The following is a 17795-nucleotide window of genomic DNA, read 5'->3' on the forward strand; positions in this document are numbered from 1 at the left end:
TCTGATATTTTCTTACAACACCCCCTCCACACGACTGAAGTCACTCCAATTTTTTGGAGCAAATTCCTCCACCTCAGAGCTCTTCACTGTGTCAAAGCAACTCAGGTAAAGAGCGTATGATGTAATACGGGTAACTGGATGATGCCATTGCATAAGTCAGATAACGATAATGGATATTATTTTTGCTCTTAAAAATTTGTGATGTAGTTGCGACCTATACGATTAGGGCTGGATGATACGGCCAAAAATTATATATATCGATATATTTCTAAATTTCAGTCGATATTATATAATTCCGATATCGATATAAACCATCTCTGTTTTGTCTACAAGTGTAAATCGTCTCCTCTCAATATGAATTCAGAGCGATGGCCCAATGAAGCCTCATAAAGCCTTGAAGCACAAAATAAATAAATAAATATTTGTGAAGGCCTCATGCAACAGTGTCTGCATGGGAATAATCACTGCCAAATATATCAATAAAAACACCTTAATTTGATTTTATGTGGTTCATTCATTCATTCATCCACCCAGATAATCTGTTTTTGATGTGAGGGTAATGGTGATAGAGGTCAAAAAACTTGTCAGTATGATTTTAGTCAATGTTTAAATAAATACAATAATGTTTACCAAAGATGCGACAGTTATGACTTAATTAATTTTTGTTAAGAAACACCATTTTTCCACTGTGCTTGGCTTCCACACCGGCAAACTCAAACCGCTTCCGGCGCTATCGGTGACGTCACGGCAACGTAACGTAACGTAACCAACCTCTTTACGCGCTTCATACAGTTCTTGCCACATGTTCTGAAGCCTCTTTGTGCGATTCATCGTTAACGCGAGAGCAGTGTGTGAGGGTAAAGTAAGAGGACTGAGTGAGTGTGTATTATTTTTAGTTATTTGAAGACGATGGCTACTGATAAGTTGATATTGAAGCTCCACGATGCGAAAGCAGTGAAGTTTGGGCAGTTTAAATTGAAGAGTGGACTCCTCTCTCCAATTTACATCGACCTCCAAGTCATGGACTCAAACCCAGATCTACGCAATGAGGTCAGTTAAACACACACATACACAACACAGATACACACAAATCAGTTACACACAGCCAACACGGTGGACTCCGGCCAGGTCTGGTATCGACTCGGGGACTCGGCATGGACTCGGAGCCGGCGCGGCATGTCTGGTCCGAGTTTGGTCGAGGTGTTCCGGAAAACAAAACATACGGTCAGTTCCATTTATCCGCATTAGGTCTGATTACGGTTTTCTGAAACTGGGCCAAGTGCGAGTCCCACTCGATGTTTACCTCGTTTGGTACAGTATACGATAAAGAAGGAACTAAGGATACGCGTACATCAAGCGTTAATTTCCATACAGTGTTACACAGTGCCACGAGGGGGAAAGGAGAAATGTATGTGATAACTACGATTTTTAAGTTATTTTCACTATTTTATTATAATACGTTTATTGTGTTTAATCTAGGGAAAAACAATATTAAAAATAATACCCCCTCTTAATCTCATAAATCTCTCTTTTATAAGTGTTTAAGTGATATTGTGTCTCCCTTGGCGTCTGTTGTATCGCGACACTGGAGTTCCCGCGCTTCTCAGTTTGAATGTAAACGAACGGAGCGGGAGTATTAGCTATTGATTTAAGGGGACTGTTTCTAGTTTACTGTGATAAACGAGTGTTTATTGAGATATGTTAAAATATAAATAATAATTTGGTGTCTATCATAGCGCCGTACTTCACTTGTCCTTCGAAACAGACTTTAAGTGCTTTTAAGTGTTCGGTCAGTTAGTTTATAACGGATAGCTCGCTCGCACAGTTGAAACTGAAATATTTATAGTGAGGAGGAAAGCTAAATGACTCAATATCTAAAATCTCTTAACGTTAGGTTATGCATATAACCACTGTTCCCTGGAGAAGAGGAACGAGGTACAACACAAGCTGTATGGGATATTATGCCTTTTCCATATCTGGCTGAAGACACCTCTAATCACGCCTGTAAGGCAGATGACGCACAGTGACGAGGGTAGTTGGGCCCGCCCCTCACCTATAACCTCTGGACACTAGCACCTGGCATTAGGACACAGAGTCATCTTAGTGTCCCCTGGTGCAAACTGGGTACAAGAAGGGTGCACTGACACTGACCCACCCGTTTTGCAGATGCTAAAGCTAGGAGTAGAGCAGTCTTATATGAAACGAACTTGATGTCCACAGACTCCTGGAACATTGGAAAGGGACCAATTCCCTCTCCTAACACCAAAGCTCAAATGCATGCCATTTAAATGCATACAGACCTCTTGTAAAGGCTGCTCTTGCACTCTGAATAAAGGCAACTACATTGGAGGGTAAGCCATGAGCCATTAACATTGACCTTTCAGCGGGTAAGCGTGGAGACACCACAACTCCGGTCGAGGGTGAACTATTTCTCCACCTGCCTGAGACAGGAGGTTCTTGTGAAGAGGGAGAGACCAATGGTCCCCTGCAAGGAGACTGACTATCTCTGCGTACCATGGTTTCGATGGCCAGCAGGGGGCTACCAGAATTAGGGAAAGGTTTCCCTGGCGCACCCTCTCCAGTGTTGGCAATATAAGAGCTACTGGAGGCAACGCATACTGGAGGCACGGGTGTGCCAGCACATCCACTCCCAGGGGCGCGCTGTGGTCCGTTAGAAAAACAGAGGACAGTGCATGTTTTCTCTGGATGCGATGAGATCTACGTTGGCCTTGTCAAATCGATCCCATTTCTGCATTGCCACCAGAGGGCTGATTCACCATTCCCGCGCTGAAGGGCCCTCTCTGGAGAGGAGGTCTGCCCCCAGGTTCAGGTAACCTGGTATATATGCATCGCCCTGAGTGACAGAAGGTGGAGACTGCTCCACAACAGAAGGGTCACATATTCTGCGCTCTGACAGACATGCTCGGCCGGAGAGCGAGCATATTTCTAACCCCAGAAAAGAACGTTTCTGACTGGGGATTAGAGAGCTCTTCTTTAAATTGACCGATAAGCCCAGCCGCTTCAAATGAGAAAGCACAGCGTTTGTATCTGTCCGAGCTTTCACTTTCGACCGCGCTATTATAGCGAGGTCGTCCAAATACGCGAGCATGCGCACTCCTCGCCCCCGCAGTGGGGCGAGAGCTGCTTCCATACACTTCGTAAAAGTGCGAGGAGCTAGAGAAAGCCCGAACGGGAGAACGAGCCACTCGTGCGCCACTCCCTCGAATGCAAACCTCAGATACTTTCTGTGATCTGGATGGATTGCTATATGAAAATATGCGTCTGTGAGATCTATGGACGTGAACCAGTCCCCCGGGCCAATCGAGCGAAGGAACTGGCGCAGAGTTAGCATTTTGAAAGTGAAAACTCTCAAATGCTTGCTCAAATGCACTCTCAGATCCAAAATTGGGCGAGCTCCCTGTCCTTTTTCGGCACAACAAAGTAACGGCTGTACCAGCCCATTCGTGATTCGGTCTGAGGCACCACTCTTATTGCCTCTTTGCTGAGGAGATTTCTTATCTCCTCCTTGAGGACCGCTGCAGCACTGCCCGATACTCGGGTGAACACCATGCTGGAAAACAGGGAGAGGGAATTCGAAATTGTAAACGGTACCCTACGCACTCGGTCCTTTCTACCCAAGGAGAGACTGCGCATGCGCGCCACTCTGCTGCATGAGCTGCGAGTCGGCCGTGATAACAGCCTATTTGTGGGGAAATGAGGCCCTCCTGTGGCTGAGCTGGGGAGCGTACAGAATGCTTCCTCGGGCTCACTAACGCCAGATCGTTTATTGTGCTTGAAACAGACACCTTTATTTCCTGATGTACAAAATGAGACTTTATTAAGGCACATCGAGGAACATAATGCTCTTTTATTGCACCCAAACTGGGGGCTTGTAAACATTGAGGGAAACCCACCCACCCCTGAGAACTGGGAAAGGATTGAGGGGATGTTTGTGCACACGTGTCTGGGCAGAACAGGTGCTTTGTGAACAATACTGGGGTAGAACGTGTACTTTTTGGCCTGGGCCCCGGTACGGGAGAAGGGTGGCGCCTCTTGAGGGGCCTGAGGGGAGAGGCTGCAGCGTCTCCGAGCCTCGGAGACTGAACTGAAGGTTAGGATGAGTTAGGCTTCTTCCTCCTCACCGCTGAATCCTTCTGAAGTCCAGGTGGAGGACCCCTGCTCCAGGCGGAGTGACGCAGGGCCTGTTTTTGTGGTTGCTGCTTAGGAGGGGGGTTCCCCGGAAGAACTGCTGGTGCAGACCTCTTCCCAGCGAGAAATGGAGTGGCAGGCTTACGAGCGACCCACGCTGGCTTCTGCTTAGCCTCCCTTCTTGGCAGAATAGAGCGCAGTGCCTCTGTCTGCTTTTTCCTGATCTCGAATTTAGCCTGAATGGCTTCGAGAGAGTGACCAAACAAACCTGCAGATGAAACTGGTTCGTCCAAATAAGACACTCGGTCTCTTTCCGACATATCGGACATAGTCAGACACAAGTGGCGCTGAGCCACGACCGTCAACGCCATTCCTCTGCCCAGCGACAGTGCAGCACAGCGGGACATGCACAGGATGTAATCCGAGGCAATTCTGACCTCGTTAAGCAAGGCGGTTAACGGGCTCTCCGCCGGCAGTTGCTCTCCGAGCTCGGCCAAACACATCGCCTGATATGTTTGGAAAAGGGTGACTGAATTCATAGCCCTAGCTATGCCTGCCTGCGCGTGGTAAACTTTATCCAGCTGCGAGGACGAAAAATGGCAGGGCTTAGAGCAGGGGTGGGCAATCTTATCTGCAAAGGGCCGGTGTGGCTGCTGGATTTAAGTCCATTCAGGCTCAAGCACACCTGATTTCACTCCTTTAATTAGTTGGCTTGAGTAAAACAAATGATCATGTGACCTCCTGGTTGGTTGGAACAAAAACCAGCAGCCACACCGGCCCTTTGCGGATAAGATTGCCCACCCCTGGCTTAGAGGGAAGCACGGCTGGTCCTGCTACCCCTAGGTTGTGTGATGGGGCGATATAAGCTGCTAGTGATGGCTCCATGGGAGGGGGGTTCAGCAGACCTGTCTCCTCCGCCCCCTCTATGTCGAGAAATGGAGCAAAACCCGGAACCGTCGTACGGGTCGACAGTGGTTTAGCCCATAAGGACTTTAGCTCGGCGATGAAGTCCGGAAACTGCGGGAGACGGTGTTTCACCGCTGTCGGGACCGGGGGAAGAAAAAACCCAGAGAATCTCATAGCCGCTTTGGCTGTGTGAGGAGCGGGCCACTGGACGTCCAATTTCTGAGCAGCACGGCGATAAAGGGAGATAAAGGACATGTCCGCCTCGTCCTGTTTCCCCCCTGAAGCCGCTGCAACGAGAGGAGCCGGTAGGTCCTCCTGCTCGTCCTCGGAGAGACCGTGCTCATCTAACCCGAGATCAAAAGGGTCGTTGTCCTCGAGTTCAGCTGCCGGCTCGGGGCTCCGGGGCTTCATTAGGTGAGCCGGTGACGGCGAACCCATTTCACACACGTCCCCCCGACTCTCCATGTGCTCAGACCAACTAATACACGGCCCACCCACTGATTCAGCCTCTTCAGCGTCCGAGTGAGAAGTCTCCACTTGTTCGGAAAACGGGATCCTCACGGTCCAAAGCTGCTTGTCCGAGAATTTTCTCAACAAACGACACCCTGCGCTCCAGGGTAGAACGTCTGAGCCGGTGACAGAACTCGTACGCCTCAGGCTGCACTAAGGCCCTCCTAGCATGAACGATTCCCAAGCAAACTGGGCACGCATCATGCAGGTCCTTCTCAAGAATAGCGAACCCACACCCTTGAGGACAAGGGCGAGGGACTTTCCTGCCATGGCGGGCAGCTGCTTGTGAACTCATTTAGATAGCCGTTAGCAAAACTAAACGGGCTAACACAGAGACTAGGCAAAGCGAGCTCAAGAGAAGAAGGCAAAAGACGTTCCAAAACAGCGCTCTGCGGAAAGACGACTCACCAACGTAAGGTTGTTGCCGTTCTTTCCTATTGGAACAGTAAGCTATTTGTAGTGTCTTTGCTAAGGAAAAGAGCTAACTAGCTAGCTAGATTAGCAGAGAAGTGTAAGGTGTTCTTAGCGAGGTGAAGAGCATAAGAACTGAAGAGAGACGCTAGTGTCCAGAGGTTATAGGTGAGGGGCGGGCCCACCTACCCTCGTCACTGTGCGTCATCTGCCTTGCAGGCGTGATTAGAGGTGTCTTAAGCCAGATATGGAAGAGGCATAATATCCCATAAAGCTTGTGTTGTACCTCGTTCCTTTTCTTCAGGGAACTTCTCCGTTTCTTCTATTGTAGATTTGTGTTTTGATATTTATTAGGTCGTATTTAAAGTGATGTTTAAATTGTTTTATTATTACATTCACATGTACGTTACATATACACTTTTTGTCCTCACTTAGATGTTATAATTGAAGAAATATAAGAATGGATCTGTGACCCATTCATTTATCCCCCTCACGTTTGTAAACACTGCTCTGTTGGTCTGTCAGTGAGTAGAGAAGATTGGGCTGTGTTCCAATGTTGAACCATACTTCCTACACTTTGTGCACATCACAGATGACAAAACTAGTAATACTGCACCCAGACAGTAATGAGAAACAAATTCGACCTGGATATGTGAACCTTATAGCTCACTAAACAATAGTTTAAACATATAATGCACTATGAGTGCAGAAGTCGATATTTTATGACCTTTACTTTGCCATACACAGGGTGTAGTGAGATGTTGGGATTCGGCCTAGGATTGTGCACAATATTGTGGAAACCACTGTCACTGATCACTCACACTTTATTATATTATAGAATAAACTTTAGGATTACCAGTAATATCAGATTAAATGAGGAAAAGACTGAGACAAAGGAACATGTGGCTTGTGTCTGTAGTCTCTTATACACTAAAACAACACAGGAGAGAAATTAGACAATTACTGATATTGCATATGATCTGTGTGTGAATAGTTCACTCAGATTCAGACAGAAGACCAGAGAAACGCATTCGAGTCTGGAGTTCTAACAGTTTTTCTTTAGATTCTGTAAAGAAAATGATAATGTGGCTAATTGTATAATTAATAATGTCTTTTTCTCCTTATGCAACACTGTGGGATCCTTTACCTCACGGACAAAAAAAAGTAATGGTATTCTGAGTGTTGTGAGACTCTCCACATGTTTGAGATAAATGTATCTGTCTTTCCCATCTGTTTACATTTGTACTGCGCTCTGAAACTAGAGATTTCCCCAATATGGTGCCCATAGCAAAAAAAGAAAACAAAATCTGACTGTAACCCATGGATACTCCTCTAGCTGACACTTTGCATTGGGCAAGGGTGACGTTAAGCTCGTGTGCAAGTGCTCCAGAGATTCATATATATTGTTTCATGATGAAATCATTTACTGTGTCTTAACACACACTCTCACCCTGTTCCACTCAGGTGAACGAAATGCTGAATAAACATGCTGTAGATGCTGCAGAGAAGTCCAAACATGTGTGGAGCGACCCATACACCACCAACCAACACCGCCCCGTACTCACCTGCACTGGAAATACCAAGGACAATGGTAATCATTCATCTCTTAACTCTACTTCTACAGTGTGAGACAATGAGGAACTCTACTCTACTCTGCTCTCTGGGTGGGCGCTGTGTGAACAGCACAAATCACATTGAATCTGACATTTTAAAATCAGATTTGTGCCACATTCATATGTGGTATTGACATCTGATCCATATCTGATCTGTGGCAGTGCGACACTTTGAGGTGTTTGGGACATGGAAACAGCCTGGTTAAAGCAACATGTTGGGAAACCAGAAACAGAAAACTTCAGAACACAAAGAAAAGAACAGTGCTTCATTCCCAGGTTATGATCTGTGCTCTTTAAGTAGAAGGATTGGGCAGTAATGTGAATTTCCAGAAAGTTCTCCAGACTTATTGTGAGAACCGATAATATATTGTGTTATAAGTCAAGTACCCCATGTGTGCATTACAAGGGCTTTCATTTGTGAAAGGCAAGTGAGCATTTTTGTTGCAGCCTATAGAATTTATCGGCACAACAGACATGTTTACCACGCTGCTATACACCTCTGTATTAATCAGCATAGATTTTCACACCGGCCGCGTGCAGCACAGCAGTGGTAAAAGCTTATGTAAAAAGCAAAGATATGCTTTGAGTCTGTTTTTGACACATGCAGGACTAACACCCTGTGTTTCCTAAAACAGGAAGTTTATCTGCTCCTGTGTCTAAAGTCATGGGGTCAGACTTCCACATAGTCACCAGTGAGTGTGGACTGATATTTGGAGTTAATTATTTTCATGTGGGAAAAGGCTTATTATTTAAATGAGGGGCAATCAACCAACGTGCACCGATCAATAGACTGGTTGATGACTGCTAAATTACTGTTATATATTTCTTTACTGTTGTGTGTCTTCATTTTTAATATTGACTATCACAGATTACAGTAATTTAAAAAAATGTTATCTTCATTGGTTGAAATTTATCACAGTTTTCTATAAAAAATCCTTTATTGAGCCAAGGCTAGTAAGCAGCTCTGCCAGTCTGCAGTGATATCAGAGTATTTTATCATACACTCCTGGGACTGTGATGGGAGCTGAATTCAGATGCATATTTGACAGATTTTTTTGTTTAAAACATTCAATTTCACTTTAAATGTTGCAGTAGCATCAGGTGCCAAAATGTATTTGCTTCACAATTTAAGATGGAAGTGAAGTAAAAGAACATGATGTCCTGACATAATGCATAATTAAACGAAGATTAATAATAATTGGGTAGTTCATCATTCATTCATTCATTATCTGTAACCATTATCCAGTTCAGGGTCGTGGTGGGTCCAGAGCCTACCTGGAATCATTGGGCACAAGGCGGGAATACACCCTGGAGGGGGCGCCAGTCCTTCACAGGGCAACACACATTCACTCACACATACGGTCACACCACACTCCTCACAGACAGTCACCCGGAGCGGGAATTGAACCCACAACCTCTAGGACCCTGGAGCTGTGTGACTGCGACACCTACCTGCTGCACCACCGTGCCGCCCCAATTGTGTAGTTGACAAATGATAAATTAATGAAAATTATAATGTGCAATTATTTGTCATTGTACAACATACAGAAAATGTCTTCCACATTTAACCCATCTGCGGTAGTGAGCGCGCGTACACACACACACACAAGTGCACTAGAAGTTGTTAACACACACCCAGAGTGGCGGGCAGCCATCCCCAGGCCTGGGACACAGTTGTGGGTTCAGTACCTTGCTCAAGGGCCACTCAGCCATGGATTAAGAGAGGAGGACAGTGCTGTTCCTTCACTTCCACCGTCCCCAATTTTCCTGTTATTCATGGGAATAAAACCAACAACCTTTCAGCCCTAAGCCCTCTTCTCTAACCAATAGGCAACGGCTCCAAATTAAACTCTTCAAGCAAGCGTCATAGTTCAAGCGTAAACCCCTCTGATGTGAGGCACCACATAGTTTTGATTGAGGACAAATGTATACCTTTGGTTCTGAGTGAAATGCTGGTTTATTTGATCTGAGACTTCTCTGTCCTCTCAGGGACGAAGCGGATGGTGAGGAGCGACGTGTGTCTGATTGTTAAGGACGTGGTGACGAGTGGCAGCAGTGTGCTGGAGACGGCTCGGCTGCTGGAGGAGGAGGGGTTAAAGGTGAAGGACGCCGTGGTGCTGCTGGACCGAGAGCAGGGAGGACGAGACATGCTCGAGTCCGAGGGGATCACCCTCCACCCGGTCTTTAACATCTCCACCCTGCTGGATGTACTGCTGGACGCCGGACGCATCGCCCCAGGTCAGTTTCTCTTCCGTTCTTATTACCACACTCAGTGCTAATGTTAGCACAGTATCTGATATTGTTTGTTTATGATGGGTTTTCTAATTTTAAATATCTTAATTTCAGTTGTTCAGTGTCTGTTATCAATAATTCATGAACAAATATCAGTTATTGATTAAGTGCAGTACATTTTCAGGATTTACAATCAATTGCAAAATAAGAAATTAAATTTATTGTTCATTGTCTATTAAATATTAATTAAATACAAACTCGTAGTCAGTGTCTACTTTCAGTTTTTTCAAGTTGAGTTATATATTCACTAGTTATTTATTAATGAACAAGTTATGATTGAATGTTATTTTGTAGAAGTAATAGTAATTATAAACGGATTCTGTTGTGAAGTTCTTATTAAAGTGTGAATAAATGTTGCCTGTTGCAGCCACACGCACGAACGTGAAGACTTTTATTGAGGGGAACCAGACCTTCACTAAACCTCCAGGGACCAGCAGAAGGGCCTCGAAACGAGGAAGGAGCAGCTCCCCAGAGGTGAAGGAGAAGAGGGTGTGTAAGGAGCTGAGTTACAGGGAACGAGCCACTCTCCCTGGGGTCAGTCCAATGGCCTCTAAGCTGCTAAGCCTCATGGAGGAGAAGGAGAGTAATCTGTGCCTGTCCGCAGACGTGACCCAATCCAAAGAGCTGCTGGAGCTGGCCGACACTCTCGGCCCTTACATCTGCGTACTGAAAACCCACGTGGACATCCTTGAGGACTTCAGCCCGGAGACGGGAAGCAGGCTGCTGAAGCTCGCACAGAAACATGATTTCCTCATTTTCGAGGATCGCAAGTTTGCAGACATCGGGAACACTGTCAAACACCAGTACGAAGGTTTGTGTGGAGAGAAGAGCTTGTTACGTTTAATCTGAACTGCTGCTTGGTGTGTGGCTCCAGCTTAATTTACTGAGACAAAGTGTGTGTGTCTATTTTTTTTTTTTTTCAGGAGGTTTGTATAAGATCTCGTCCTGGTGTCACATGGTGAATGCCCACGCTGTGCCAGGTCCAGGTGTGGTGAAGGGGTTACAAGCTGTGGGTCAGCCCCTCGGCCACGGCTGTCTCCTCATCGCTGAGATGAGCTCTCAGGGCAGTCTGGCCACGACAGAGTACACACAGTCTGTGGTGAGACTCTACATTTAATATTTAACCAAAGAGAGAGCTCTATGGAACTGAGGGATTCATTGGACCTTATTCATGAAACGTGAGCAGAGCGAATTTGCACGTAACTCGTTGGTGAATCACTTTTTTTGTAAATGTTCGTAGGAACAAACTAAATTTACACTTGCTCCTGAAAACAGTGTGCGTAATTGTCAGAAAGATGCTGAAAGTATCATGCTACATGACTGAACTTTAAATAAAGGTTAATAAAAATGCACAAACTAAATAAATAAACAATAAATTAATTAATAATCAAATGAAATTTCACAAAACAGTCCTCTTCCGAACACGACCTTTCATTCAGAGCGACTTCCAGTGGCTAAAGGGCTATTGTTCGCTGAATTATTTTGTTACTCGTGCAGTCAGACAGTTACTTAATGTGGATCATTGTAATATAAACGAGTTTGAAGTCTGTAAACCGTGTAATTGGCTGGTGTTGCACTGCTGCTGGATTTAACAGAGAACTTCAACGTCTTTGGAGATGACACAGGTTTATAGTTTATTATCTGAGTGATGTCTCTGGTCAGTTCACTATCGAGATCCAACAATGCAACATTTTACAACCCTGTGCTGTTCCTGAACATGTGCAGGAGCTGTCTGTGTTTGGCTCCTTAGACACTGAGGGGTTAAAAATGCGTGTTTTAAACGTTCCAATCATCCAAGCGTCATCCCAGGGATTTTAAACTAATGTTATATTTGACGCGGTAAAACGTTACAATCGCAGTGTTGTGTGGTCGTGCACCACCGATGTTTTATAACATGCTTCATCAAAACGAACACATTTAAAGGAACTCTTGGAAATCAGGAGCAAATCCACAGGCATTTATCCCTCTATGAGAGACTCCACAGAGAGTCAGATGAGGGAAAACTCATAGAAGGAGCTTGTGTCAAGAATAAAACACCTTTACCTTCCGTGCAGCTGCGGGACAAGCTTAAGTGAATGTGCAGGGGTCTGCAAATATTTTAGTTTATTTAACAAAATGATAACCTCAAATTAAACTGCACTGCCACACGGAGAGAAGCTGAGGGTTAAACCATACATTGAAACACAGAATATCACTAATAATGTTTTATTTTTATTTGAGCAAATATTCTCTTACTGCTCAGATAATGGCTTCTTAAACGTAATGTTCTCAAACTAAACATTTTACACAGTACTATAACTAATCTTAATCTGACAAATGTCTTGCTACTTTCTCCATAAATGAGCAAAAATATACATAGAAAGAAACTAAAAAGTGCAGATTTGACAGTAAATAAAATTCTGTGGAGAGTAAGGCTTTTCTCAGCGGCTCCTCAATCTAACGACAAAGAAATGTGCACATCCTCCCAATTTGCGAACGTTGGGTATTCACTAACACACACACGTTCTACTAAAAATATCTGCTGTTTACGTAGTGTTCATGAATCTGGCACCAATTCTTTGGGAATGTCCACTTCTTCGTACAATTCACGTAGTTTACTATTGTTTTTTTACGAAGGTTTCATGAATCAGGCCCGAAATGTATTAACTTTTGGAAGATTGTGGTTTATAACAAAAAGCCCTGTTTTGCCAAGAACAGAACTATGTTCACTTGTGGATACAGTGGTACAATATGTACCTTTTAAGGTGGGTCAGATTATCATCAGCCACAGAATCCAGATGTGAGTGCAGGTGTGAGACAGATGTGGAGCAGTTCAGAGACATTAAAAAGACATGACACCAATGATGCACTGACATTGTATTTTTTTTTTTTTTGGACGTTTTCAGCCGTGAAGTCTTGTCTGTTGTGTGGTTTGAGATGATTCCGTTTCTGAACCTGAACCTGATGATGCTGTTCCGTTTCTTTCCCAGGTGAAGATGGCAGATGATTTCCCGAAATTTGTGTTCGGGTTTATCAGCCAGTCCAAGGTCAGCTGTAAACCAGAGCACATCCACATGACTCCAGGGGTGCAGTTACAGAGCGGAGGTACGTGACCATCCCATCTCTCACTGACCATCCATCTCTTTGAGCTCCTGTTTGCACAAGAACTGGAATTTGCAGCTCGTTTATGAACCCCCAGGTGGCGCTGTAGTTCTGGAATAATCTTTAGGATGAAACTCACTGGTCACCATTTAGACCCCTGACCTTGTACTTCCAGTCACTGGCCACTTTATAAGAAACAGCCCCCCCTACTGACACTCACTGGCCACTTTATCAGAAACACCCCCCCTCTACTGACACTCACTGGCCACTTTATCAGAAACACCCCCCCTCTACTGACACTCACTGGCCACTTTATCAGAAACACCCCCCTTCTACTGACACTCACTGGCCACTTTATCAGAAACACCCCCCCTACTGACACTCACTGGCCACTTTATCAGAAACACCCCCCCCCTTCTACTGACGCTCACTGGCCACTTTATCAGAAACACCCCCCCCCCTCCACTGTCACTAACTGGCCACTTTATCAGAAACACCCCCCTTCTACTGACACTCACTGGCCACTTTATCAGAAACACCCCCCTTCTACTGACACTCACTGGCCACTTTATCAGAAACACCCCCCCTACTGACACTCACTGGCCACTTTATCAGAAACACCCCCCCCCCCCCCCTTCTACTGACGCTCACTGGCCACTTTATCAGAAACACCCTCCCCCTCCACTGTCACTAACTGGCCACTTTATCAGAAACACCCCCCCTACTGACACTCACTGGCCACTTTATCAGAAACACCCCCCCCCTCCACTGTCACTAACTGGCCACTTTATCAGAAACACCCCCCCCCCCCCCCCCCAACCGACACTCACTGGCCGCTTTATCAGAAACAGATGAAACTCATTGGTCAGCAATTAGACCTCTGACCTTGTACTTCCACTCACTGGTCACTTTATTAGAAACATCCTCTGCCCCACCCCTGCTTCTACTGACACTTACTGGCCACTTTATCAGAAACTCTCACCTTGTACTGACACTCTACTGATCATTTGGACATTCAGGTTCATGCACCACAATGCGTTCCCCAGTTAATGCAGAAGTGGTGTTGTATTTGCTGACTTTCCTGTTGGTTTCTCCTCCAGGTGATGGTCTGGGGCAGCAGTACATCACACCAGATGAGGTCATTTGTTCTAGACGCTCAGACATCATTATCGTGGGCCGTGGGATCTTAAAGAGTGAGGACAGAGTGAAGGCAGCACAGGAGTACAGGAGAGCGGGCTGGGAGGCCTATCTCAAACGCTTTGAACGGACTCAAAATATTAGAAAAAGATAAACATTTTTTTATCAGTTTTTTATTTGTATATATTTTTTATGACATTTGCTTTTTTTTAACTCTATTGTTTTGTAAATTAATATAAATGAGTATTTCCTTATGAGTTCATAAATGGATTGAGAAAATTAAATAACTTTTGATTAAACATTTTTATGAATCCGTTTCTAATCTTATGGTGGGATGTTTTCAAAATGCAGTGAACAAGATAAAGATGTTCCGTTCCACCGTCTTTGGCACTGAGCAGATGTTTGTTAACACCTTTAATGCTGTCTGGACATTAAGGTCCTTTTAGATTTGTGGATTCTGACAAAGCAAGTAATGTGATCAGTGTGACTTGATAAATCGCAGTCAGTAAAGCAGATTTGTTACTAATTTTTTACTTTGAGATTTGTTAATTGAGCTACATCTTTTTGGGTGTTGTTGATAAAGCACATTTACATTGGTCACTAACAGATTTCTGTGCACTACTGAGTGACTTAAAACAAAAACCAGATGCAGTTGGGTCTGCAGAGAGAGAAGAAGAGATACCCTCTGTGACTAGTACATGGCCAGAGTGGGTGTTCAACACCGGGTTAATATCAGAACCTGTCACAGGTCGGCTCGGGGGCTGAAGTCAATGTGTGTGTTTCATGATCAGAAAATCTAGAGCTGTGTTCGCTCCGGCCATGTGTTCAAATAGTGTCTGAAAATGTGTAAAGTTCTGAGAGATGTCAGAGCTCTGGTGGTGTTTGCAGGTCACAGAAATCGAAGTTAACTTATCTCCCAGTACCCTAGGTAGTGCACATTTTAAGTCATAAAATAATGCTCTCTGTAGACAGATTTAAAAACAACTTGTATTTGGCTATGTGCTTCACGTCTCCGCGTCGAAGTAGTGTACCTTCTAGTCTGCGTGTAGTGATCTAATTATCTGAAGTGCTATGTGGTGTATACCGCTATTTGGGACGCAGCCGGAGCCTCTACGTGAGTAATCGTACTGAACGGAGCAGGGTATCGCTTACAAACACAGGGCGTATAATTACCTCTGGGTTCCTCACTTTTGTTTATTTGATTTTAACACGAAAATAATTTTAAAAAGTATCAGTTTTTGTTCCGTTTTTTCTTCTTTTATTTTTGTTTTTTTCTTCTTTTTCTCCGATGAAACGCGAGGGGCATCCCAAACCGTAGGTCCTACAGACTTGTCGTTTGATCAACTGGTAGTAAACCCTCCCGCTACTCAGGCGCAAAGAATCAGCCCGATCAGCCTGAAGGTGGCGCTATATCTCCCTATATCTCCTGCCCCGTGTGGCGTAGAGACGAAATTCTTTTTTTCCCTGATTCCTCCCAAGTACACATCTCTGCAGGCCGGAAACCAGAAAGTGGGGATCTAGATGTTTTGTGGGAAGGCGAATGTAGGAAATGCAGCCTTTGTGTTTTGAAAAAAAGGGCATAGTTTATCTCCAACAGAACTAGGTACCCTCCACTAGTTGTAGTTTAAAACATTACGTTTCAGTGAAAACTAAATACATAGCACTCCTGATATTTTAATGATATATTTGTGTTAATCTGATCATGGGGTGAACTGCAAACTTATGAAATCCATTAGGTCTCTCATGTCTATGTAGCAGACTTGAAACTGCGCTGGTCACAGAAGCAGACACACACACACACACACACACCAGGGAGTGGAGATCTGGAGATTTATTCTGAATAAAACAGCATGGGGCACAGTAAACTCATGCAGTAAATCAGCACCCTCTCTCACCCTACACCATCCACTACGCTTCTAACGAATCCCTAATCATATAAACAGTTTCATATGAAGAGAATAAAATACACTGATGAGGGTTAATTTGTACCTGACCACAGATATGAGGAATTTTGTGATGCATGACCTCATCTACTCATTAACAGTGTCAAACAAGTTCCGTACAGAACTGTTTAATGCTGAGCTACTACAAAGAACTCAAAAACCCATGTGAGGAAAAGAGGAAAATAATAAAAAAATATAAATGAAATAATTACATGGATAAAATGTAATATTTTGATCGTGTAGTGTTTTAAATACTACATTAGAGCCCGACAGATCTCAATATTTCATATAAACCCTTATTACAATCACACAACACTGAACATACCTGAATAAAACAGCATGGGGCACAGTAAACTCATAGTAAGCACACAGCACATCAGCACCCTCTCTCTCACCCTACACTGGTGACGCCAAAGAAATGTGACCGTGTTATACATCGCTAAATATCGTTCATATTTGACACAAAACAGACGTGCCAACATTTTCTCCTGAGATATTATATTACACGTAATCACAATTTCATTATTTAGTGGCTTAATACTGCATTCCTCAAGGAAAGAGAGCAGCAGGTCTCACCCGTACAGCTTCCACTGTGTTTCTAATGAATCCGGGGGGAAACCGCTGCATGTGCACTTTGAGTGTTACATTAATTAAGACCCCAGCTAAAACAGGTTCAGGGGGGAACCCAAAACGGTTAGGAAAATTTAACTTATTACACTTCAAGCATATAGTGACACACACACAAAAAAAAGAAATAAAGTTTTGGTGAAGTTCACAATAGCCATAATTAATTTATCACAACAAACAATATAATTATAAATAAAAATAAATAAACCAATTTAATCTCAGCTACATCTACAATCATTATTTTAATTTGATTACAGAATTATAGGACTGTATCTGTTTTGTACTCAGCACAGTATTGGATTATAATCAGTTTAAATGTGTAAACCCTTAAGTAACACTTATGGCCCACTGTTCAAATAAATATTTAAAGCAGCTCCTTTCCATTAATGGACAGTGGGAGAAATGGTGCTAATAACTTACAAACAGTCATAATATTCAGCAAACCTCCCATGACCCCTCGGTCACAGTGGGTGTATATGACACTAGAGTCAGTGCCTGTAGCTACAAGGTGAACTTAATAAGATGGAAACTCACTGTAATGTAGTTATGGTTTAATGAATTCTGAGATAGTGGTGAAATCTTTCAGGAAATTTGGCTCAATTAAGAATATAAACAGACATTCAGAGACGTTCACTGTACTTCATCTAGTTCCTCTGTGTGGTTTTAAATGATTCTTTATAGAAGTATGTCCTTGTTGTAGAGTATTGTGTGTTACTCTTTGTGTTCAGATGATCACACGCTTTGATTCGGCATCAGAACCAGGTCCTGGAACCCCCTACTCACACAATTAGTTGAATCAAGTTTGTTTGAACAGGTCGAATAGGATCAGAGTTGGATAACACTGTCTCAGACTGTCAGAAAGACTCCCTTTATTATTACCTGGATTGTGCTTGTGAATTTGTAGAAGGACTATCATTCATTCATTCATTCATTCATTGTCTGAAACTGCTTTTCTAATTCAACTCCTCACAGACCGTCACATGGAGTGTGGCTCAAACCCACAACCTGGAGCTGTGTAACTGCATCACTGCCTGCCTCACCACTGTGTCGCCCGAAGGGCTATCCATTTATTTTAATACAGTTCATTTATTCAGTTTCATTTATTTCAGAAACACACCATATGTAC

At 43.9% G+C, this 17795-nt stretch overlaps 2 protein-coding genes across 2 annotated transcripts in view; one reads left to right on the plus strand and one right to left on the minus strand.

Moving 5' to 3' along the window:
- Positions 1 to 17795, minus strand: part of LOC136710711 (uridine 5'-monophosphate synthase-like) — an 82971-nt gene that overhangs the window by 41579 nt on the left and 23597 nt on the right. The window lies entirely within an intron of this gene.
- Positions 721 to 14505, plus strand: LOC136710708 (uridine 5'-monophosphate synthase-like). Its single transcript, XM_066686484.1, has 7 exons — positions 721 to 1050; positions 7441 to 7567; positions 9579 to 9827; positions 10249 to 10692; positions 10805 to 10980; positions 12851 to 12965; positions 14063 to 14505. The coding sequence occupies exons 1-7, from the start codon at positions 910 to 912 to the stop codon at positions 14251 to 14253; spliced, it is 1443 nt and encodes a 480-aa protein (XP_066542581.1). The 5' UTR covers positions 721 to 909; the 3' UTR covers positions 14254 to 14505.

The sequence above is a fragment of the Hoplias malabaricus genome, chromosome 12 (assembly GCF_029633855.1).
Source record: "Hoplias malabaricus isolate fHopMal1 chromosome 12, fHopMal1.hap1, whole genome shotgun sequence".
Classification (NCBI taxonomy): Eukaryota; Metazoa; Chordata; class Actinopteri; order Characiformes; family Erythrinidae; genus Hoplias; species Hoplias malabaricus.